Source organism: Jaculus jaculus, chromosome 3 (assembly GCF_020740685.1).
Source record: "Jaculus jaculus isolate mJacJac1 chromosome 3, mJacJac1.mat.Y.cur, whole genome shotgun sequence".
NCBI lineage: Eukaryota > Metazoa > Chordata > Mammalia > Rodentia > Dipodidae > Jaculus > Jaculus jaculus.
Window position 1 is genome coordinate 165,862,345 of NC_059104.1, and position 24,030 is coordinate 165,886,374.

At 52.0% G+C, this 24,030-nt stretch overlaps 2 protein-coding genes across 4 annotated transcripts in view; both read right to left on the reverse strand.

The window, feature by feature from the left end:
* Myo7a (myosin VIIA) overlaps nucleotides 1–1,980 on the reverse strand; it is a 91,347-nt gene extending 89,367 nt beyond the window's left edge. Inside the window, exon 1 of the mRNA XM_045145460.1 lies at nucleotides 1,815–1,980. The gene's annotated coding sequence lies outside the window, so the exon portion shown is untranslated. The remainder of the gene's footprint in view (nucleotides 1–1,814) is intronic.
* Nucleotides 1,981–5,613: 3,633 nt separating this feature from the next.
* Capn5 (calpain 5) overlaps nucleotides 5,614–24,030 on the reverse strand; it is a 64,396-nt gene continuing 45,979 nt past the window's right edge. For all 3 annotated transcript variants that reach the window (XM_004656251.2, XM_045145785.1, XM_045145786.1), the window contains exons 5-13: nucleotides 21,032–21,224; nucleotides 18,714–18,907; nucleotides 18,109–18,186; nucleotides 16,199–16,394; nucleotides 15,381–15,503; nucleotides 12,442–12,638; nucleotides 10,848–10,963; nucleotides 10,275–10,411; nucleotides 5,614–8,100 (exon numbers count right to left, since the gene is read on the reverse strand). In XM_004656251.2, coding sequence (XP_004656308.1) covers nucleotides 7,918–8,100; nucleotides 10,275–10,411; nucleotides 10,848–10,963; nucleotides 12,442–12,638; nucleotides 15,381–15,503; nucleotides 16,199–16,394; nucleotides 18,109–18,186; nucleotides 18,714–18,907; nucleotides 21,032–21,224 — 1,417 coding nt within the window. In that variant the 3' untranslated portion in view covers nucleotides 5,614–7,917. The remainder of the gene's footprint in view (nucleotides 8,101–10,274; nucleotides 10,412–10,847; nucleotides 10,964–12,441; nucleotides 12,639–15,380; nucleotides 15,504–16,198; nucleotides 16,395–18,108; nucleotides 18,187–18,713; nucleotides 18,908–21,031; nucleotides 21,225–24,030) is intronic.

Sequence of the window (24,030 nt, forward strand, 5' to 3'; positions counted from 1 at the left end):
GGCTACTCTGGTCGGTGACACGGAGACCCAGTCTGAGGTGGCCTGCCCAAGGCACACTCTGACAAAAGTCCTGCAGAGCACTCTGGGTTGAGGACATAAGGCTGGCTCTTAAGGCCCAGCGCAATCAGTCAGTCCCTCCCAAGTACTCGGCCTCTTTATTCTGCACTTGGCCGTGGCCACACTTCACCCCTGACCATTTTCAAGATGGTCTAGCTTGGGCAGGCGAGATGGCTTAGCAGTTAAGGCGTTTGCCTGCAAAGCCAAAGGATTCCGGTTCAATTCCCCAGGACCCACGTAAGCCAGGTGCACAAGGGGGCGCATGCATCTGGAGTTCGTTTGCAGTGGCTGGAGGTCCTGATGCATCCATTCTCTCTATTTCCCTCTCTCTGCCTCTTTCTCTCAAATAAATAAATACAATATATTTGTTTAAATGGTGTAGCTCTTGTACAGTGGTATCTCCTCCAGGACACTGTCCATGACTACCTCAGGCCGTCAAGAGCCCGTCTGCTTCCCCTCACGCCATCCCTGACTGCGCATGGTGACGTCTGATTAGGGCCATCACTACCTCTATCCCTAACCTCAGGGAGTCAATGGAGGGTTGGTCCTGGTCAGGACTGAGTCATCCTCTTGTCTCCCACATCATCCAGCACAGGGAGGATCAGACCCCCAAGATGGGCTCAGGAAGGACTTACAGCACTGAGCATAGGTGACCTCAGCCCATGGGCCCTAGCCTCAGGCCCTTGGGCCCCCAGCCCACAACCTCCCCCCCCCCCCACCCAGGATGGACATCAATTTTTCACAAGGGCCCATTCAGAGGCACTGGGACATTTGATCTTCTGCTCACGACACTACCTGCCACCTGAGCCCTGACCCCTGGGTCTCTGTGGGCACCAAGTCCTCCCAGAGACCTACACCCGCCCGGACGCCTGGCAGGGGAATGAACGCAACAAGGGAAGCCAGCAGTGGCCACAGGAGCCGCCGTCTGAAGTGGGTGCCAGGCACTGTGGGCACCGTGCTACAGCCGCACCAGTATGAACCTTGTGAGCTGGGCACAGAGAGGCTGGCAGGAGAGACTGGGGCCTGGGGGTTGGGCGGTGATGGAGTCGAGCTGAAGGCCCACGCATTAAGGAAAAGAATGAGTTATGAGGTCTATTTCTAAAACGAAGAGCTAGACAATGTACGGATTCATTGCTTTTCAAATCGAGAACAGGGGACACCAACTATTTCTATTTTAGGCCCCTGCCTGCTTTTACCTTGGCCCCCATGGCGTTCCCGGATGGTGGGTTTCATACCTCCAAGTCACAGATGGGAAATTTGTGGCACACAGAAAGGAAGTGTTTTATGCAAGGAGAGAAAGATTATCAGAGAAACCAAAAGAGAATAGGGAACAGAAAAGGTGCAGTGCAGGGCTCTCTCCTCTCCTCTCCTCTCCTCTCCTCTCCTCTCCTCTCCTCTCCTCTCCTCTCCTCTCCCCTCCCCTCTCCCTTCCCCTCCCTTCCTTTCCCCTTCCCCTCTCTGCTTTCTCTCTTTTTCTTCTCTCTCCCATGCCTTCTCCCCTGGTCCTGGCTACTCCCTGACCCCAGCCCTCGCTCAGAGACAATTCCCAGGCACCAAGCCCTCAGTTCATGCCTTCAGGGTACAAGCCTCCATCTTTGCAGGTTCGGGACATTTGCACTCAGTGGCTGTGGTACGGAGGCTCCCACAGGCTCAGCAAAGTCTGCAGCAGGGGCTCCAGAGGAGGCCGCAGTCCCTGACTCCTCCCAAGTCCAAAAGTCCCCGTGGGGATTCCCTGGACCGGGGCAGTCCACCCTTACCTGGGTCTGGGTAGTACCTTCTTAGCTGCCACTGACAGGGAGAGCTTGGGGGGCTGGGGTCGCACGGCCACGCCCCTGTCTTACTCTGAGGTTGCTCTGACCTGTCTGCGTTTTCTTGTTTCTCACTGGCTCTCTGGGTCACTCTTGTCCTTTCTTTCTGGCCAGGGCAGCTGTCCAGTCAGCACTGCCTCCTTCCCCTCTCACTCCAGAGCCTTCTCCCAGGAGGTGGAGCCCAAGGTGGCCTCCAAGGTCTGGGGGTGGTGACATCAGCATGGGGGGGGGCGGGCTGGGCTGGGGCTTGGATTAAGGTCCAGAGGCTGCCCAGGGCTCTTTGTGAAGCACTTCCTAGCCAGCAGAGAGGAAGGACAGAACAGCCTCAAGTAGGGCTGCTGGCCAATGTGGGACCCCCACTCAGGGTCAGCCCTCTTGGCCTTAGGGGCCTCCCATCCTGTGTGCAATTACCTGCTGTCTCTGCAGGTGGAAAGTCTCCCCTGAGCCTGCCTTTAAAGCTATTTATTTATTTATTTGAGAGAGAGGGAGAGGCAGAAAGAGAGAGAGAGAGAGAGAGAGAGAATGGGCGTGCCACAGCCTCCAGCCACTGCAAATGAACTCCAGACGCATGCGTCCCCTTGTGCACGTGGCTTACGTGGGTCCTGGGGAATGGAACCCGGCTCCTTTGGCTTTGCAGGCAAGCACATTAACCTCTAAGCCATCTCTCCAGCTCCCCAGCCTGCCTTGGTTGTTGCACTGCTGGGCCCCGGTCAGCTTCCTCCAAGGCCCTCTCTTGGTGACCCTTGACGGCTTGGGTGGACGGGTGGTGCAGTGGGTAGCGCCTTCTTGCTTCCCTGCACTTATGCCCCGTGGCTAATCTTGTAGCATCCAAAAGTGTTGAGACGCTACTACATCCAACCACTTCCTGAGCCTTCCCCGACTCAACCTGTCCCCACGGCAAGTTCGCGGGGTGTCATGTGGGTGTTGTTCTCTGGTCACCCAGACATTTTGGCCAAGCCAGCCCACGGAGAGCAGCCCCGCGCGCAGAATGGGGTCCACCCACAAAGTAAAATGAAATTCACAAGTTTGAAAGACACTGGGATTCAAGGTCAGCCTGGGCTAGAACAAGACACTATCTTTAAAAAAAAAAAGAGAGAGAAAGGAAGGGAGGCAGGCATTGGGGACGGACACACAAAATTGTCATCATTGGAGGGGAAGGACTCCTTCCTGTCCACCCTTGGTCATAGCTGGCTACCCAACTCCAGGGGCAGTTCTGCGCCCTGCAGAAGGAAGAGGAGCTTGCGGATCCCCAATCTACTGGTAATTGGGGTGCATCTTCAGCAAAGCAGCGGGGCGGGTTGGGGAAACCTACGGTGAGCCAACAGCGCCACCTGCTGGGCACAGGCTGCATGGCCTTCTGCTAGGGGAGCTGAGCTTGGTGGGAGGGAAGGGCGGGCCAGGCAGGTGGCATTGGCAGCAGGGCTCAGTCAGAACCCAGGGTGCCACAGTAAAACTTAACCCATTGGCAGGAGGTGTGCAGTCCCCATCCCTAAACTGGCACTGTCTAGGGCTCCTTAAACCATCCCTTTCTCTCCCAGCTGGTCCCAAGTAAGTGTGGCCCTGGAGCCACACAGATGAGGAGAGTGAGACTCAGGTTGGGATGCACACAAGGGACAGAGCTGGCACGTAGGGCAGAACACGGGTGTGCCCTGCTAGGTGTGGTGGGGGGAGGAGTGTCTCAGGATCCATAATTGACACGGTCAACACCGGCCGTTCCCATGGCACTCTAGGCCCGTCATCTGATTGTCACACTCACAACAAATCTAGTAATCTGCTTTAGAAACCCCCAAGAATGGGTGTTCTGGAAGGAGTAGGCTTATTTTGGCTTGCTGCTAGAGGCTGCAAAGCCTCAGCTGCGGGCGGGGGAAATGGCTCGGATGGTAAGGTGCTCACCACACGAGCATGAAGACCTGAGTTTGGATCCGGTACCCACATAAAAGCCGGGTGTGACAGTGTCACCTGCAATCCTGGTATTGGGGAGGCTGTCACGGGAGGACCCCTTGAAGCTTGCTGGCCAGCTAGTCTGGCCAGATCAGTGAGCTCCGGGTTAGTTAGCCGAGCCAAATTGGCGAGCTGTCAAAAAAGATGGACAGTGCTGGGCGTGGTGGCGCACGCCTTTAATCCCAGCACTCAGGAGGCAGAGGTAGGAGGATTGCCATGAGTTCAAGGCCACCCTGAGACTCCATAGTGAATTCCAGGTCAGCCTGAGCTAGAGTGAGACCCTACCTTGAAAAAAAAAAAAGAGGGCTGGAGAGATGGCTTAGCGGTTAAGTGCTTGCCTGTGAAGCCTAAGGACCCCGGTTTGAGGCTCGGCTCCCCAGGTCCCACGTTAGCCAGATGCACAAGGGGGCGCACGCGTCTGGAGTTCGTTTGCAGAGGCTGGAAGCCCTGGCACGCCCATTCTCTCTCTCTCCCTCTATCTGTCTTTCTCTCTGTGTCTGTTGCTCTCAAATAAATAAGTAAAATATGAACAAAAAATATTTAAAAAAAAAAGATGGCCAGTGACTGAGAAGGACCTCTACCTGAACATGCACTGGTATATAATGCACTCTTACACATACAAACATGCGTACACACATGAAAGGAAAACTGTCCCAGCTTGGTGGCCACTGCCATGGTAACTCATCCAACCTCTTGGGAGGGTATTTATTCCACCCTCACTACCTTGTAGTTGACCCCACTTCTCCAGGTCCCATCAGCTTTTGGCATCCTTTGGGTGTGTTCCAAGTTCCCAGCGCCCAGACCTTTGGGGAATGCCATAACCAAACGACAGCAAAATCTGTCTTGGTTCACTTTGCCCTCACCCACTCTCACCCCATCCACTCTGCTTTCTAAATCTTTTCTTAAAAAAAAATTTTTATTTTTATTTATTTATTTGAGAACGAGAGAGAGAGAGAGAGAGAGAGAATGGGCTCGCCAGAGCCTCCAGCGGCTGCAAACAAACTCTGGATGCGTGCGCCCCCTTGTGCATCTGGCTAATGTCGGTCCTGGGGAATCAAGCCTCGAACCGGGGTCCTTAGGCTTCACAGGTAAGCGCTTATCCACTAAGCCACCTCTCCAGGCCTGCTTTCTAAGTCTTGACCTAGCTTCTCCCCAACGCCTCTTGGATGTCCAGCTCTGGCCACCTGCCCCTACCCCGCGGCTCTGCTCTGGTCCCCCACCCTCTGTGGCTCTGCAGGCACTGCCTCCACTTCCCTAGAGCAAGGCATGGGCCTGCTTTGACCTAGCAGGTCAAAAGCCCCGGGCTGGCTTAGTGGTTAAGGTGTTTGCCTACAAGACCAAAGGACCCAGGTTCAATTCCCCAGCACCCTAGTTAGCCAGATGCACAAGGGGCATACCCATCAGTGGCTGGAGGTCCTGGTGTGCCCATTCTCTCACTCACTCTCCCTCCTTCTCTGTCAGATAAGTAAATAAATGAGATTTTTTTTTTTTTTTTTTTTGTGAAGCCACCAAGAAGTCCCACGGCATCCTGTTAAGAAGTGTTCAACATCTCAACCAGAGGATTTATGTCTTCCCCAGTTGTTGGACGACAACATTGATGTTTCTGGGACCTGGGGAAGGCAGGGCTCAGCAAAGCCAGTGCCACAGCGACTTGAGGCAGGAGACCAAAGAAGCAATGCACTGATCAAGCAGCAAGTCACACCTCAGGTGTGACTCCAGAGTCTTCCCTTGTTCATCCCTCGGACCACAGGGCAGCTGCTTATTGTCCCTTCCTCCCAGGGGCACAGATGAGATAGACACAGGAAGGTCTTTTTGGAATGGCAGTAATATTTATTCTGAGAAGAAGACAGGCCTCCTCTTCCCTAAGCCCATGGCATGGTGGCCCTGAGGAGGGAAGGCCAAGTTCAAGGAGCTCTGGGCTGCAGGCCCTATCCACCTGCAACAGAGAATGGCGAGTATGCCGCCGGGTATAAAGGGCAAACAAAGAGCCACAGCTCTCCCTGACCTAGCCTTGATTCTCACCTTCACAGTCCCCAGAGTGTCCTGGGAACCAGTGGACTTTGAACAGCCAGGAGCCAGCCTGGCCTAGTTTGAGAGGCAGGACCAGTTCTGCTGGCGGTGGGAGGCAGGGCTAATACTACCGGGTCCTGATCTCCCTGCGCTCCAGGCGGATATGGCTGAGCAAAGACCCATGTGCTGGGCCCCGACTCCTGAGCTGGTATACCAGGCGCTCACCCTCCACCCCTGGCGGCATTCTTGATTTTCAACAGACACTGAGAAGCGATGACGTGAACGTGGACAGTGTATGATACAGAGACGCGGAGAGGAAGTGGCCTTGCCCTTATTCAGCACTTGTTAGAGGCTGACAAATTGTCACTAGCCCCACTTGGCAGAGGCAGAAATTGAGGCACAGGAGGTTTAAGTGACTTGCTCCTGACGGCATGCAGAGTCCTGGGCCCAGGCCTCTGGGAGAGCCCCTAGCTCGCGAGGAGGGATCCCGTTTTCCTTGTATTCCGGTGCCTGGTCCTTCCTGAGGCCCAGGAGCACAGCCAGACGTGGAGCAAAGTGGCAGTCAGATCCAGCACCTCCAGCCAGGAAGGGACTCCTACGGCAAGGTCTGGGAGTTGGAGATTCGGCTTCCCAACTGGAATTGCGATTGTTCGCTCGCCTGCACTTTTTCACCCACTGAGCCTGGTCTGGAAGTCCCAGAGGGACAAGAGGGAACTCCGTGGGCCACAGTGCCAGAGCTTAACGAGACATCTTCAGAAACGAAGTTTACGGTGGTCTAAAGATGCCTGGGAACAAGCACGCTCATCTCCACCCTCCTCCTTCAGGGACACTCTGAGGGCCCCACTTCATCCATGTCCACTGTCACTCAAAGCCAAAATAAAATCAGGATTAACAAAGGAGCTCGAGAAGTAAGTGTGGTCAGGCTTCCCTTTCAATGGTGTTTTTTTTAAAAAAATGAAATATCAAATATTGAGCACAGAAAGGTACATTTTGGTCCAGGAAGTAAAAGAGCCCTGTAGCCTCCTTGGCTATTTGGGGAATGTTGGCAGAGGGACCTCTGGTCAGCGGGGAGGGTCTTTATCTCCTGCCATGCTCAACTGACCTTGTGAGCCTGGTTTCTCCAGCCCACACTCCTTTTTCCCAGGAATACCCTTGCGTCTTACAGCACAGGGAATGCATCCCCTCTGGTTCCCCGTGTCTGCTGCCTGGTCCTGGCCCACTCCTTCCAATATGAGGAGGAGGAGAGAGAAATTTCTCACTATCATAACCATAACTCTAGGAGCTGGGAATCAAGGTGGAGCCTTATTGGAGCTTCATGGCCTTACAGGGCGATTCCCTGTCAAGTGACTAAATGGATGTAGAAGAAGACAGAATCAACAGTGAACAAATGTCTTTGGCCAGAGCCTAATTCCAGCCCCAGCAAGAACCCAGCAAGAGTCTCTTCAAGGCGGCTAAAACCCAGATAGCAGAGGGCTTGCCTGGCACGGACAAGGCCCTCGGTTCCTATCTCCAGCACCACATACACTCTGCACCGTACGTTTGCAATCCCAACACACAGCTGGTGGAGACAGCAGGCTCAGAGTTCAAAGTCATCGTCATCTACATAGCAAGTTCAAGGCCAGCCTGGGCTCTAGGAGACCCTGCCCCCCCCAAATAACCCAAACATGTAAGTGCTAACGACAGTGGGCCTGGAAAAATGAGGAAAAGGCTAGGAAAGAGTGCGTCTGTGGAGTTGGGTGCGGGGAGATGTGGCTTGGGACATGTCAGTTTGTGTGTAAACAAGTGACATCTTGGTACTTCTCAGCAGATAGAAGGGCCTGGGATAAGGTTCTTAAGACATAAAGTTCCTTAGCAGCAGTGCCAGCTGGGTGGGAAGGGCTAGTTTCAGCCTCAAGCAAGAGCCTTCCCCACAGGAAGGGAATGCCTTGGGGCCCTCAGAACACCGAGGCTCAGAGAGGGGTAGAGCTCTCCTCAGGTCACTTGGTAAGTCAGTGTAGAGTGGGGGCAAGGACCCCAGTACTGGCTCCTATGCTGGCCCCAGGCCTGGTGGGGACATGCAGGTGGTGGTGAGAATTGTTGGGCACAGGCAGGTGAGCAGGTGTCAGATGGCCGTGAGAGAGGCACTGCTGAGGACACACACGCCAATGGTGCCAGGCAAGTCGCTGGGCTGCCGGCTGCTTCGGTCTTGGAGGTGGAGGGTGTGAAGGTTCTGGAGGTCATCCGGGTCAGCCTTCAGGTGCACCTGACCCAGGAACTCATCCTTCAGAACTCGGTGGTTCCAGATCTGAGGGGAGAAAGAGGATGAGAGGGAGGGGCAGCTCCAAGTGCAGCAATGCGACCTGGGGTTTGATAGCAGAGGCAGGGGGATGTCAGCGCCTGCAAGTCACCTTCCTCAAGGCAAGCCCAGGGGAGGAAAGGCCCCCTCCCCGCTCTAGACCTGGCAGGGTGCCCCCCTTAAAGAGCCTCAGGCTCCCCATTCAGCAAGCCTTCACTGAGAAAGTGCAATCTGGGGGCTGGGGAGATTGCTCAGTGGGTAAAGTGCTTGCCCAAGCATGAGGACGTGAGTTCACATCTCCAAACTCCACGTGACCAGCTGGGCAGCAGTCCCGGCACTGGTGAGGGGAAGCTAGGGAATCCCTGGGGCCTGCTGGTCTAGCCAAGTCAGTGAGCTCTTGGTTCAAGGGCAAGACCCTGACTCAAGAACAAGGTGGAGGGCTGGAGAGATGGCTCAGCAGTTAAGGCACTTGCCTGCGAAGCCTAAGGACCCAGGTTCGATTCCCCAGGTCCCATGTAAGCCAGATGCACATGGTGGCACATGTATCTGGGTTCATTTGCAGTGGTTAGAGGCCCTGGCACACCCATTCTCTCTCTCTCTCTAATAAGTAAATAAAAATAATCAGAAAAAAAAGTTTTTTTTAAAGAACGAGCTAGAAAGCAATAAAGGACCTCCCCACCCACCAACATCGACCTCTGGTCTTCATATATATGTGCGCGCACATGTGCGTGCGCACACACACACACATACATGTCCACATACATACAACCAACCATACACATACAAACTATAAAAGTTAATTCTGTCACTATTAGCCAAGTGCCCATGACTATGGGTTAACCTGGACTTGTCCTACTTTCCCTATCTTTTTTTGAAAGTTTAAAAAAAAATTTTTATCTTTTTTTTGTTGTTGTTTGTTTTTTTGGTTTTTCAAGGCAGGGTCTCACTCTGGTCCAGGCTGACCTGGAATTCACTATGTAGTCTCAGGGTGGCCTCAAACTCTCAGCGATCCTCCTACCTCTACCTCCCCAGTGCTGGGATTAAAGGCGTGCGCCACCACGCCCATCCTTTAAAAAATATTTTATCTTTATTCACTTATTTGAGAGAGAGAGAGAGAATAGGTGCACCAGGGCCTCCAGCCACTGCAAAAGAACTTTAGGCTCATGTGCCACTGGCTTACGTGGGTCCTGGGGAATTGAACCTGAGTCCTTTGGCCTTGCTGGCAAGTGCCTTAACCACTAAGCCACTTCTCCAGCCCTACTTTCCCTATCTTGAGTATGAGGGTTAATCACTTTCCTAGGAGTCCCACCAGCCCCTGTGTCTACAGGCCTGTGACTTCACCCAGGGGGCACTAGTGTTAAGAAAATTTGGAAAATCTACGGTGGGTCTCCTGGGGCACAGATGTTTACAGATGGTTTCTCACCCAGAGAGAGGCTGCTTTGGGCCTGGGGGACAGAGAGCTTCCTGCTAATGAGCTTAGGATTCCTGTGTAGCAGCCACCTCTTCAGAGAGAAGAGAGCTGTGCTCAAGGGTGCTGGCCTTCAGACCCTACTCAGGGCTCTTAAGAAATAGCCACACCCACATGTTCATTATAAGCTCAAAGGAGAAAAAAAAAAAAAAAACTTGTAAAAAAAAAAAAAGCCAAAAAACCCCCAATCTTATTCCGAGCATTTCAGTAACTCTTTTTGTGTATGCACCTAGCTGTACTACAAATAGTTGGCTTCTATGAGATGGTTAAAAAGGCCAAGGATAAAAGGTTTCTTTTTTTCCTTTTTTGTCTATGAAGTTGCTATTTATTTTTTTGGCTTGTTTGATGTATGTGTGAAACAATGTCCAACAATAAATCGGAATTTTATTTAAAAAAAAAAAAAGAAAGAAAGAAATAGCCACACCCCATATCCTATCTCACAGCCACTTTCCCAGGGAGGATCCACCTATAGGGAGCTCTGAGGAATAGCCACCAAGGCTTTGGGCAAGAGCGACAGAGATGACCACTGAACCCCAGCAGACGGGGCAACGCTGCTGGGTCTCAGACTCTCACACCATCCAAACTGCCCACCTACCCGTGGGGGCCCTGGAGTGGCTGGAGGGGAGGACAAGAGAACTGAAGCCAGCACCCCCGGGGCACCCTTCAGAGTGGGAAGCCCTCCAGGGGTAGGAGGGGGCCGAAAATGGCGACTCACCTGCACGGTGATGGGCTGGCCGGGCTTCTTGCGGTAGAAGATACCTTTGACATTGTACTCAGGAGTTGAAGTCCCTTTCTGTATAGCTGAGCGGACCTTGTCCCCCTCACACTTGATGATCACATACGAGTTAGCCCCTAGAGAAAAGGACAGGAGCTAGGGGGGAAATGGGGCCAGAGCAAGGCCTGCACGGGATGGGCATCTTGGAGGTGAGATGGCAGCCTGACTTACCTCAGGGCCCCTTACCTCCCAGACATGGGCAGAGACAAAGGCACACAGTAGCCTCTGGCCTTCAGGCCCTCACCCACAATCTGCCATGCACCCAGGCTTCATACCTCAATACCCCCTCAGCCTGGAGGAAGGCTGCCTTCCGGGAAAGCCTCCCTTGGAGTAAGCCCGCAGTGGCTACCTGATGCCCCCACCACCCAGGAGCCTCCCAGGAGCAGAAGGTGGACCTGGTCCTCTCTAGGTGCCCACATCACCCCAGGGATGGGTGGACCTGTGGGAGTGGGAAGGCCCTGGAGGTTGGGGTCTTCACTGGAGTGGGCCTGGGCTTTGCTCAGGTAAGCTCACCTGTTGGAGAGTCCTTGAGGCCAGCAGCCCCCAGAACATGGACCTGGGTCACTTGCTGAGGATAGCCACACAGGGAGCTCCAACAGGTGCGGGGAGGCTCATCCAGGCACAACTCCCTGGAATAGGATGGGTGACGGGACCGAGGGATGCCAGGAAGACAGAGGTGAGGGGGTGGGGTTCAAAAGCAAGAAGCAGTATTTAGTGCTGACATTCATTTAGTCTGGAGCCGAACCTGGCGTCAGCCCCAACCATCCAAGGCCAAGGGCTTCCTGCCTCTGTCCCTCTCCCTCAGCCCCCCCCCTCACCGTGTGCCATGCTCTCTGCTGGGCACTGCCAATGTGATTTCTCATCCTCACAAAGTTTTGGGAGACAGAGGCCTGTTATGTGTCCATTTTACAGATTGGGAGGCCTCAGGCTTTTCCAGGGATAGACCTGTCCACCCAGCTAGAAAGCAGCAGACAGGAGCAGTTGACGCTACTCTTTCCTGTGTGTCCATCTGGGACATTGAGTCTAGGCTGCACCCCAAGGTGGGGGATGTAGTATGGGGAATGTACCCTAGCAGAAACAGGGATGGTTTTAGTAGCTGTTGGTCCCTGGAGCTGACCACCACGGGACACGTGGAAGCAGAGGGCAAGGTCCTGCCTTAGAATCAGACTGAGTGGATGTCCCAGCTCACTCTACCACGGGCTGTGTGGTGGTTTGATTCAGGTGTCCCCCATGAACATAGGGGTTATGAATGCTAGGTTCCCAGCTGATAAGAGATTTGGGAACTAATGCCTCCTGGAGACAGTGTATTGCTGGGGGCGGGCTTATGGGTTGTTATAGCCAGTTTCTTCTTGCCAGTGTTTGGCACACTCCCCTGTTGCTATTGCCCACCTTCTGGTGGCCAGGGGGTGATGTCCACCCTCTGCTCATGCCATCATTTTCCCCTGCCATCATGGAGCTTTCTCAGTCTGTAAGCCAAAATAAACCTCCCCCTCCCCCGCCAAAAGCTGCTCTTGGTCTGGTGATTTCTTCCGGCAAACGCGACCTGACTGCAACAGGCTGCAAGACCTTGACCCACTTTGCTTGCCTAGACCCCTATTTTCATCCTTAAAACAGAAGGGTCAGGGGCTGAAGAGGTGGCTTAGCGGTTAAGCGCTTGCCTGTGAAGCCTAAGGACCCCGGTTCGAGGCTCCGTTCCCCAGGTCCCACATTAGCCAGATGCACAAGGGGGCACACGCGTCTGGAGTTCGTTTGCAGAGGCTGGAAGCCCTGGCGCGCCCATTCTCTCTCTCTCCCTCTATCTGTCTTTCTGTGTCTGTCGCTCTCAAATAAATAAATAAAAAATTAAAAAAAAAAAAAAAACAACAACAGAAGGGTCAGGCCTCCTACAATGAGCAGCAGCTTCTCCGTAAACTGAGCAGTGCAGTGCCCCTACGAGCTGGGGTTCCTACACGCCCGACAGAGGCTGTCTAGGCAAGCAGGGAGAAAGGGAGGCAGGGGATGGACCCAGGGGTCAGCTTTGGGGACCGGATGTCTGGGCTCCAAGCCCTGAGCAAACAGAGCTGGGCCCAGCGTGGACCGTGCCACCAGCAGCCCTGGCCCCACGTACCGGCAGTTGGAGGGCACATCGGTGAAGACCCGCAGCAGGAACTCTCCGGTGTGGCCCGGCTCGAACGTGGTGGGGATGATGACGTAGCGGCCCTCGGGCTGGTCTGTCCGCAGGAAGACGCTGCGCGAGTTGATGTAGATGGAGCTGGCTGCCTTCTGCTGCAGGCTGTGCAGCCGGTACTGGCGGTTCTCCTCTACCTACACGGAGACGGAAGGCGCTGGGCCACAGGCAACCCTGCTGATGGCACCCTGGCCCACCCTTCCCCCCCCCCCCGCCCCTGGCCACCCTGAAACGGACAGTAGAATCCATGGAAACTGAATCAGTAAATTAGTGGTTGCTGAGAGGGAGAGGAATCTAAGGTGTTTGGTGGCAATGGCCTAAGGGAGAGGATGTTCTCTTCAGGGTGATGGAAATGCCCTAAGATTGTGTTACAGTTACAGCGCCTGAACTAAAAGTCACCAGACTGCCTACTCCAGATGGGTGAAGGGCATGGTCTGTGACTTGTACCCCAATAAAAGCTATTCAAAAGTGGAGGCAAGCCGAGTGTGGTGGCGCATGCCTTTAATCCCAGCACTTGGGAGGTAAAGGTAGGAGGATTGGATCACTGAGTTCGAGGCTACCCTGAGATTACATAGTGGAAACCAGGTCAGCCTGAGCTAGAGTGAGACCCTACCTTGAAAAAACAAAAGCAAACAAACAAAAAAAAGTGGAGGCAAGGGCTGGAGAGCTGGCTTAGTGGTTAAAGTGCTTGCCTGCAAAGCCAAAGGAACCAGGTTTGATTCCCCAGGACCCATGCAAAGACAGATGCACATGCATCTAGAGTTCATTTGCAGTAGCTAGAGGCTCTAGCATATCCATTCTCTCTCTCTCTCTCTCTTTCAAATTAATTTAAAAAAAATTTTCTTAAGTGGAGGCAAAATGAATTCCCTGATAATTCCTAAGGACCCAACAAATTCTTTTTTATATAATTTTAAAATATTTTTATTTTCAAGCAGTGAGATAGACACAGAGAAAGAAAGAGAAAAAGAGGGCCAGACAGATGGCTTAGTGGTTAAGCGCTTGTCTGTGAAGGTTAAGGACCCCGTTTCGAGGCTCGATTCCCCAGGTCCCACATTAGCCAGATGCACAATGGGGCCCACTCATCTGGAGTTCATTTGCAGTGGCTGGAGGCCCTGGAGCGCCCATTCTCTCTCTGTCTGCCTCTTTCTCTCTCTGTCTGTTGCTTTCAAATAAATAAATAAAAATGGGCTGGAGAGATGGCTTAGTGGTTAAGCACTTGCCTGTGAAGCTTAAGGACCCGTTTCGAGGCTCGGTTCCCCAGGTCCCACGTTAGCCAGATGCACAAGGGGGCGCACACGTCTGGAGGTCGTTTGCAGTGGCTGGAAGCCCTGGCGCGCCCATTCTCTCTCTCTCCCTCTATCTGTCTTTCTCTCTGTGTCTGTCGCTCTCAAATAAATAAATAAAAAATGAACAAAAAATATTAAAATAAATAAATAAATAAAAATAAACAAAAAATATTTTTTAAAAAAGAAAGAGAGACAGGAAGAGAGAGAATAAATGGGCATGCCAGGGCCTCTAGCTATTGCAAATGAACTCCAGCTTCATGAGCTACTTTGTGCATCTGGCTTGTGGGTACAAGAGAATCAAACCTGGGTCATTAGGCTTTGCAGGCAAGTGCCTTAATTGCTGAGCCATCTCTCCAGTACCTAACCCCTCCCCACAGAAAAACCTTTTGTTTTTCTATGTTTTGTTTTTTTAAGACAGGGTCTCATATATCCCAGGCTTGCTTTGAACTTGCTATGTAGCAAGACTGGCCTTGAACTCCAGAGCCTCCTGTCTCAGCCTCCTAAGTGCTGGGATTATAGGCATGCACTACCATGCCCAGCCTGGCCTGACACTGGAATTTCTAAATGTGCAATAGTCCCCACCCCGACCTTATCCACTGTCTCCTTTTCGACGGTTTCAGTGACCTATAGTTAACTGCTCTGAAAATAGCAAATGAAAACTTCCAGAAACAAACAGCTCTATCAATTTTAAACTTCAAACTATCCTAAGGCTAGGCTAAAATCATGTGCCATTTCGCATCTCTCCATGGGGGACACGAGTCACCTGACCATCCAGCATGTCTGTGCTGCCCACAGGAGCGACAGTTTCAGGGACCCACTGGGAGTCTTGGAACACACCCCCACTGGTTAGGAAGGATGTAGTTAAGACAACCCGCCTAAGCCACAACACCAATCTATGAAATGACATAACCAGCTGCCAGGACATGCTTGACAGTTACTGAGACAAGTATCACATACTACAGCCAAACGAGAACAAGTGTGACCTTCCACAGCCATACAGTGTCACTGCGCATCGACAACATTACGGATAACACCAGCCTAATGGGGAAAGCAAATTGCCTTGACACGACCAAGGTGATTAAATGCCAGCATGAGCCATTGCTTCACACCGTGCAGGTTCAGAAAGTTCTTGGGGTCTGGCAAGCCCATGGGGAGTGGGAGAGGAGCCAGATGTGAGCCTGGGCTCTGCACAAGAATGCCTGTCTCTGTGCTCAGCAAGGATTCCAACATGGGGAGGCCACATTGGGGAGAAGGGGAAGCGGGGACCATGCAGCCCCCGAGTCTTCCCAGAGCCCGGCCAAATAACCAGCGGTCTAACTTCTTAAACAGACAACCCGGGCTTTTGAGACTTGGGCAGGAAGGAATCCTGCGGACATTCCTTCAGAAATCACACCCCATGCAGGCTGGGCCCTCTGTGAGTTTCTGTGACAGGGCTCATGCCACGGTATCCTCACAAGTGTCAACCCATGTGGCCAGAGAAGCTAGGGTGACACCATTGACCAGTGTTCCAGAGAGTTCTCCCCGAGCTCGGGCAGCTGGGACTCCGGCTCCCTCACGGCCTGCATCCGCGGCAGGAGATCCTGCTGCCCTCACCTTGTAGATGTCAAAGCCGATGGCCAGGTTCTCGCCCTTGCCCTCCTGACGGGTTGAGCGCTTGGGCCGCTGCTGGATGCAGATCAGTACCTCATCTTCCGGCTTCTTGACCTCGAAGATGTACTGTGGGCATGGCCAAGGAAAGAGACACTGTGGTGAGACCATGGCAGGGAAAGTCCCCTCCAAGCTGCCAGAAACCTGGAATCCAGAGCCTGGCTCAAGCCGCATTGGTTGGCATGAGCTTAGGCCATCCCATCATCCCATTCTTGAAATCAGTTCCTCCTCTGGGAGACAAGCTTGTCAGTACCTAGAGTGGCTGCCCAGCCCGTAGACTGAGAAAACTCAACAAGTACGTGGGTGCTGACCCAGAGGCTGGTACACAGTTGGCACATCTGCCACAACTAAGGAAGCCTGTAAATATGCCCAGGACTCCTAAGATATTCCTAAATCCCTAAGAGCCAGTTTCCTTACTACCAATTACAGTTCAGATTTTTTTTTTTTTTAAATTTTAGAGACAGAGAGAGAGAACTGGCATGCCAGGGCCTCAGCCACTGAAATCAAACTCCAGATGCTTGTGCCACCTATTGGGCATGTGCGACCTTGCGCTTGCCGCACCTTTGCATGTCTGGCTTACATGGGATCGGGAGAGTCGAACATGGGTCCTTAGGCTTTGCAGGCAAGCGCCTTAACTGCTAAGCTGTCTCTCCAAACCCAGTTCGGATCTTTTAAGCCTGGGACTTCCTGACCCCAGATGTGTCCGCTGTACAGATAGGCATGCTGAGGCCCGAGAACAGACAAGAGAATTCTCTAGAAGTCACCTGCGGGTTCTGGAAGAAGGTGTCCTTGTGATTGATGCAGCCCCCGCTGCGGTTCTTCCGGGGGTCCTCGTGCCGCGTCCAGGCGCCACGCAGCCGAGCTTCCTCCCACGTCTTGTGGATGCTCAGGTAGGAGGTGTTAAGCAGGCGGCACTTGATGACATCAGTGAAATACCGGCACACGTCCTCGAAGGTCATCCTGTGCACGGGAAGAGACACTGGCGCAGTCACACAGAAGCAAGCGGGTCACGGTGCTGTTCAGAGCCATAAACTCCGTTTGTAAAGTGGGAAAGAACCAACCAGTAGTTGCCTGTCTATATACAGCTGGAGGAATAAAGTAATACCATATATATATTATCCCAGCACACCCAGCAGCTGTCACAGCGGTATTAATAACCAGTGTGGACATTCTGCTTGCTTATGCTGTTCTCACCCATGATCTTCATAGCTTCTGTGAGGCCTGACTCCACTGTGGTGGGCCCCTCATAGTAAGCATGTGACAAATGGCCAGAGTGTTGTTACGGTCACTGTGTGCTGGGCACACCCCTAGGAACCTGAGTGAAGCCAGGGGACGTGCACTGTTTAAAAGTACATGAGGAGAACCCTAAGAGACATTCGTTTTTTTCCCCACAGAGGAGGGGGTTTTGCTATATTTTAACTCAAACAGTCCCTGAGCCAGACTAACGTGTTAGATTTGTGCCCATTGCAGCTCACACCAAAGGACCTGGGTGGTCTACTGCAAGCAGCTCCCCTGACACCTGCAGGAGGGGTCTTCATTAGGGTGCTAGGATGACTGCCATCCAGCCTTGGTTGGCCTGGGGTCCTCACATGGGGGACGCGTTTCCGTATCAAATGCGGCCGTCCGGAACAGCGCTGAGCTGGACAGAGCCCAGACAGCATGCTAGGGGACGGAGTCACAGAAGGAATAGGTACAGGGAGATGGGAGCAAGGGATGAAGGGAGGGATGGCTGGGTACAGGAAGATGGAGAGAGAGATGCAGGGAGAGGGCTGGAGAGATGGCTTAGTGGTTAAGCGCTTGCCTGTGAAGCCTAAGGACCCCGGTTCAAGGCTCGGTTCCCCAGGACCCACGTTAGCCAGATGCACAAGGGGCGCATGCGTCTGGAGTTCGTTTGCAGAGTCTGGAAGCCCTGGCGCGCCCATTCTCTCTCTCTCTATCTGTCTTTCTCTCTGTGTCTGTCGCTCTCAAATAAATAAATAAATAATTTAAAAATTTTTTAAAAAAAGAGAGATGCAGGGAGATGTTTGCAGGAGGAGATGTGGGCAGATGGTGGCAGGGGATGGACAGAAGAAGAGGTGAGGAGATGGAGGGGAGGGACAGGTTGGGGGGTAGGCTGGGGGACTGATGGACTCAGGGTTTCCTGTTAAGTCTCTTCAGTTCAGGCTCTCACCATATTCCCGCCCCTCACCCACGTCACCATTTTCTCTCCACTCTTCTACATTCATTCTTTCCAAACTGTGAAAGAAGTGTCCCCTCGCCCCTGGGCCCAGCCTCTCCTGCTGACCTTTCAAGGGTGACTCTGGACCCCAGAAGCTAATTTTGCCTCACACCCACACTCAGCCATCAGGATGCCAGTATTATCCTGCCCTTGGGTCACTCTCCAATTGTATGGCATCCCTGCCTGCTTGCGAAGGCTCAGCCCGGGTGCTAGAGCAGCCCAGGTTTCCCTCAGAGGTGCAGAGAGAAGTGTGAGGTGCCCAGCTCATTTCACAGAAGAGGACATGCAGGCTCACAAAGATGGCATGACTTGTCCCAGGCTGCCCAACAAACTGGTGATGAGGCTTGTGCTCCAGCCCTGGCTTCTGACCACCAGCCCCCACCAGCCACACTTCCTGCCAGGCTCCAGGATGCGCCCCTCTGCCCGGATGCCATACCTGGGCACCAGCCCACTCACCAGAACTCGCCGTCATCTTGCACGGTCACGCCCATCTTCTCCCGCTCACTCTTGCTCACTTTCTGCCACTCCTCTGAGCTAGGGTGTGCCAGGGAGGGGACAGGAAGCAGCAGTATGAAGAGGAGGGGCTAACTAGGTCCACCCCAGGGGATAGCTCAGGGCTACACTACCCTCCATGCAGTTTAGATAAGAGACATCCAGTGTTATGCTCAGCTCAGCTCTGAGAACACGCACCCGCCCCCCCCCACACACACCAACTGGGAACTGTGGGCTTTCTCCTTGCCAGAAGGATCAGGGAGCTGTAGATCCAGATGGGAGCTTTGATCCCCTCCCCACCTAGGGGCGGGTGGCCATGAGCCAAGAATAGAGAAACAGCCCCATTCAGAGGACAGGTGGCCTCCCTCCCTGCTGTCCTCCCAGAACCGCTTGCCACACTGGCCCCTATGTCCCTATGTCAGCTCACAAGGTCACTGTCCTCGATGAGTCCACTCCTCCACACACACACTGGAAAGTAAGTCTTCCAGCTGGCTATTCCCCTAGACCCTGCAAAGCCCAGGCCCAGTGACACGCCCCACCCTGCCCAAGCCCTTACCCCCAGGCCTTACGTGTCACTCCAGGGTCCGTTCCACTCCCGCTCGCCCCAAGGGTTCCTCAGACGAATCATGTCCAGTTTCTCTGATTTGAAGAAGGCCAGCAGGCCATGGCCCAGACGTACCTTACGCACATCGGTGACGGCATACGCATGGCCCTTCACCAGGCCGCATGCCAGGCGGGCCTCCATGTCAGCTGCTGTCACAGCCTGCAGGGGGACAAAGGTGCTCCAGCAAGGGTCACATTGGAACTCAAACTCAGGTGGGAATGGGTGAGATGCTATAGCAAGAATGAGGAGCCCAAATTGCCCCCTACAGGGAGGGACAGGAACTGCAGCCCCACAGAAAAGAAACCCTATTTAGGCTGTGAAGGAAACAGGGTTGGTACAGACATGTACCAAAACCTGGGGGTGGGCTGGAGATCGGTTAAGGCGCTTGCCTGCAAAGCCAAAGGACCATGGTTCGATTCCCCAGGACCCACGTAAGTCAGATGCACAAGGTGGCACATGTGTCTGGAGTTCGTTTGCAGTGTCTGGAGGTCCTGGTGCATCCATATTCTTTCCCTCTCTCCACCTCCTTCTCTCTCCCTCTCTCTCTCAAATAAATAATTTTTTAAAAAATAGCTGGGCATGGTGGCACACGTCTTTACTCCCAACACTTGGGAGGCAGAGGTAGGAGGCTCACCATGAGTTCAAGGCCACCCTGAGATTACATAGTAAATTCCAGGTCAGCCTGAGCTAGGGTGAGACCCTAACTTGAAAAACCAAAAATAAACAAACATACAAATAAATAAATAATTTTTTTAAAGCTGCATGTGGTGGCGCATGCCTTTAATCCCAGCACTTGGGAGGCAGAGGTAGGAGGATCACTGTGAGTTCAAGGCCACCCTAAGACTACATAATAAGTTCTAGGTCAGCTGAGTTAGAGTGAGACCCTACCTCAAAAAAAAAAAAAAACAAAAAACCCTGGGTGCTAACGGTCTGCATGAAAAGAATGTACCTGTCAGGAGGCCACATAAGGGGTGTGCTGGAGCCAATCTACCATGGTACAACCATGTAGCCCTAAGTGTCTTAAAATTCACTATGTAGGGCTAGAGAGATGACTCAATGGTTAAGGCACTTGCCTGCAAAGCCTAACGAACCAAGTTCAGTTCCCTGGTTCCCACGTAAGCCAGATGCAGAGCATAGCATTCATATGGAGTTTTTTGTTTGCTGTTTTTACAGTAGCTGAAGGCCCGTGCACACCCATATTCACACACTCCCTTTCTCTCCCTCTCTCCTTGTATCTTTCTGCTTGCAAATAAATAAATAAATAAATATGGGGCTGGAGAGATGGATTAGCAGTTAAGGAGCTTGCCTGCAAAGCCAAAGGACCCAGGTTCGAATCCCCAGGACCTACGTAAGCCAGATGTACAAGGTGGCACATGTGTCTGGAGTTTGTTTGCAGTGGCTGGAGGTCCTGTTGCACCCAATATTTTCCCTATCTGCATGAGTTCAAGGCCACCCTGAGACTACAGAGTTAATTCCAGGTCAGCCTGGACCAGAGTGAGACCCTATCTCGAAAAACCAAAAAAAAAAAAAAAAAAGATATGCAATGTGTGCCTAGCTGGAGTTCCTGAAGTGTGCTGTGCTGTGTGGCTTTTGGCTTGTGCTTCTGTCTGTGTGTTTGGACCTGTGAAGGCAGGCCAGCTTCTTCTGCCATTATGGAACTTCCCCTGGATCTGTGAGCTTCAATAAATCCCTTCCTCCATAACTGTGCCTGGTCTGGGAAGTTCGTCTCAGTGAACCTGAAGCTGTCTGCTACAGCAAGACACCCTGCTTGAGAGAACAGAGAACCAAGGAAGCAAGATGGCTGGGTTCTAATTATGTTCAGGAGGCAAACTGCTATTCACTGTCTCAGAGGGACAAGCCATGTGGCATCAGGGAGATCTGTGTCCTGTTTCCTTTAACAAGATATTAAGCATCCATTGTGTATGACGTTGTAGTGAGTGCAAATACAAGAGGCAGAAAGGTATGTATAATTTCTCCAGTGTTGACCTCTGGCCTCCACACACACACTGTGCACACACGTGTATGTGACCCCCCCGCCCACAGCCACACATGCCTTCCTATGAACATACATGTAGACACACACACACAGAAGAGACCAAGGTGAGAGTCAAGCACTGTAGGGGCAGTGCAGGACGCAGTGGGTTAGGACAGAGGTGCCTGCTTGCTGCCCAGCCTTGGGGGGTGCGGGGGGTGCACTCTATTGTGCTTCTTTCCCAGGAAGCTGAAGGGGGCCCCACCCTTCCCATCCATCACAGCCACCTCTGGCGCCTATTGAGCACCCACCTTGATGGAGGCGCTGATGAGGCCACCCCGGCTGTGCACCTTGAGCACCCGCTCAAAGAGCTGGTTCCTCTTGGCCTCATCGTTGGCAAAGTTCCCCTCTATCAGGTCGATGGGCTCAGAAACACCGCCAGTGAAGTCCACTAGCGCGTCTGCTGTGTTGCCTCCATCCAGGGCCTGGTAACAGCCCGCCAGCCTGGGGAGCAACAGACGATGAATCTCAGCCCTTCACTTTACACAGGAGGCCTCTGAAGCTCACAGGAGTGTGCAAAGTGCTATGGTCCCAACAGCAGGCCCCACTACAGCCAATGGGAGGTCTTGACTGATCACTCCGATCCGATGTTATGACTCAAATTTTCCTAGGCCTTACCAGCCTCATCTTCACAAATTTAGCTGTCTAAATATCTAGAGATTGTTTTTTTTTCTAGTGCACTCACGGCTCATATATCTTCTGACATACCGATTCTGGACACAAGCAATGTAATTTATTATGATGGAAAGCCAGAAATAACTCAAAGTCTGGTAGTAGGAAATAGGTTTCAGAAACGAATGCTACAACAATCTCTAGAACTTTCCACAAAGTAATGGAAAAGAATCCCTGGGGCAGGGAAAATGCTAGTGCATGCTTGCTATGTTTGAGAAAGCAATATGGCTGGATTCTCATTATGTCCTGAAGGAACAAATATTGTGGCATCAGGGAGATCTGTGTCCTGTTTCCTTGGGGGGGGAGGGGCTTAACAATGTAGTAAGCATCTACTGGGCATGACATTGTAGTGAATGCAAATATGAGAGGCAGAAAGCCATATGTACACACACACACACACACACACACACACACACACACACACACACATCAATACCATTCATGTAACTGAAAATGCATGCCCACAAAATAGCAACCCATGTTATAAACATGCCTACAAACCAAAAATACATCAATGACGGCAAAAGATACTGGACAGGTGGCTCATGCCTGCAGTACCAGAACTTGGGAGGAGGAGGGGGCAAGGAGGATCAGGAGCTCACGTTGCTCTGTGCGACACAGCAAGTTCAAGGCCAGACTGGGCTTCATGAGACCCTGTCTCACAAAAACAACCAACCAACAACGCCGACTACTATCAGCGGCTGGAGAAGGGGCTACAGGATTCAAAGGAGACACAGACAGCGACAATGGCGATGCTGTCACCTCAGACGGACTGAAACAGAGAAGGGAGGTGGCCGTCATGGCATTCTGTAGTTTCCGGATCTGCTGTAACAAGCATGTGTTGTTTTATGATTTCAAAAGTAAATAAAGGTTTTAAAAGTAAATAAGGACCAGAGATATGGCTTAGCAGTTAAGCGCTTGCCTGTGAAGCCTAAGGATGCTGGTTCGAGGCTTGATTCACCAGGACCCACGTTAGCCAGATGCACAAGGGGGTGCATGTGTCTGGAGTTCGTCTGCAGTAGCTGGAGGCCCTGGTGTGCCCATTCTCTCTCTCTCCCTCTTTCTCTCTCTGTCACTCTCAAATAAATAAATAAAAATTTAAAAAAAAATTAAATAAATAAATAAATATAAAACTTAAAAAGCAAGCACAAAATGGCATAGGCATGAAGGAAACAGTTTGGAAGTTCCTCAAAAAGTTACACACAGAAATTTGCAGAAAAATGGATGGATCTGGAAAGTATTATACTAAGTGAGGTAACCCAGGCCCAGAAAGCCAAGCGCCACATGTTCTCTCTCATAAGTGGATCCTAGCTACAGATGATTGGGCTTCTGCATGAGAATGAAAATACTTAGTAGCAGAGGCCAGTAAGGTAAAAAGGAGACATAAAGGGTAGAGAAAGGAAGGGAGGAGGATACTTAATAGGTTGATATTGTATATATGTAATTACAATGATTGTAATGGGGAGGTAATATGATGGAGAATGGAATTTCAAATGGGAAAGTGTGGGGGTGGGAAGGGAGGGAATTACCATGGGATATATTTTATAATCATGGAAAATGTTAATAAAAATTTTAAAAAAGGGCTGGAGAGATGGCTTAGTGGTTAAGCACTTGCCTGTGAAGCCTAAGGACCCTGGTTCGAGGCTTGGTTCCCCAGGTCCCACGTTAGCCAGATGCACAAGGGGGCGCACGCGTCTGGAGTTCGTTTGCAGAGGCTGGAAGCCCTGGTGCGCCCATTCTCTCTCTCTCCCTCTATCTGTCTTTCTCTCCGTGTCTGTCACTCTCAAATAAATAAATAAAAATTTTTAAAAAAAATTTTAAAAAAAAAGTTACACACAGAACTATTACGTGACTCAGCAAGTCTGCTGATGGGATGGTACATATTCTGAAGAAGTGAGGGGCTGGGGAGATTGCTTAGCGTCTTGACAAAGTGCTTGCTACACAAGCAAAAGACCTCAGTTCAGATGCCCAGCCTGCGCGTAAAATGTGGGGTCAGGTGGTATGCGTGGCGGTGGGCAGGGACAGAAGGGCCCTTGGGGCACACTGGCTAGCTAATCCACCTGATTCAGTGATCTCTAGGCTCAGGGAGAGAGGCTGACGCAAAGAATAAGGTAGAAAGCAATCAAATAAGTCGCCCAACATGGGCCTCTGGCCTCCACCTGCATGTGTACATATGTGCACACACACACAAAATCACCTGTACACCCACGCACATACACACCATGCACACACACACAGTGAAATCAGAGACTCAGGCACCGACCGGTACACCCATGTTCACAGCAGACGGGGTGGAAGCCATTCCACCATCCATCCCCAAATGAACAGGTAAAATGTGACATGAATGCAACAGAACAGTGTTCAGCTACAACGGGAGAGAAATTCTGATGTAAGCTACATGACTGGCCTTTAAAAATGTCATGCTCAGTAAAAGAAGCCAGACACAGGGGGTAACTATTAAAAGACTGCACTTACATGAGGTACCCGAAATAGACAAATGCATAGACAGAAAACAGAACAGAAATTCATGGAGCCTGGTGGGAGGGAAAGAGGGCATTTTTGTTAGGGGTGATGGAAT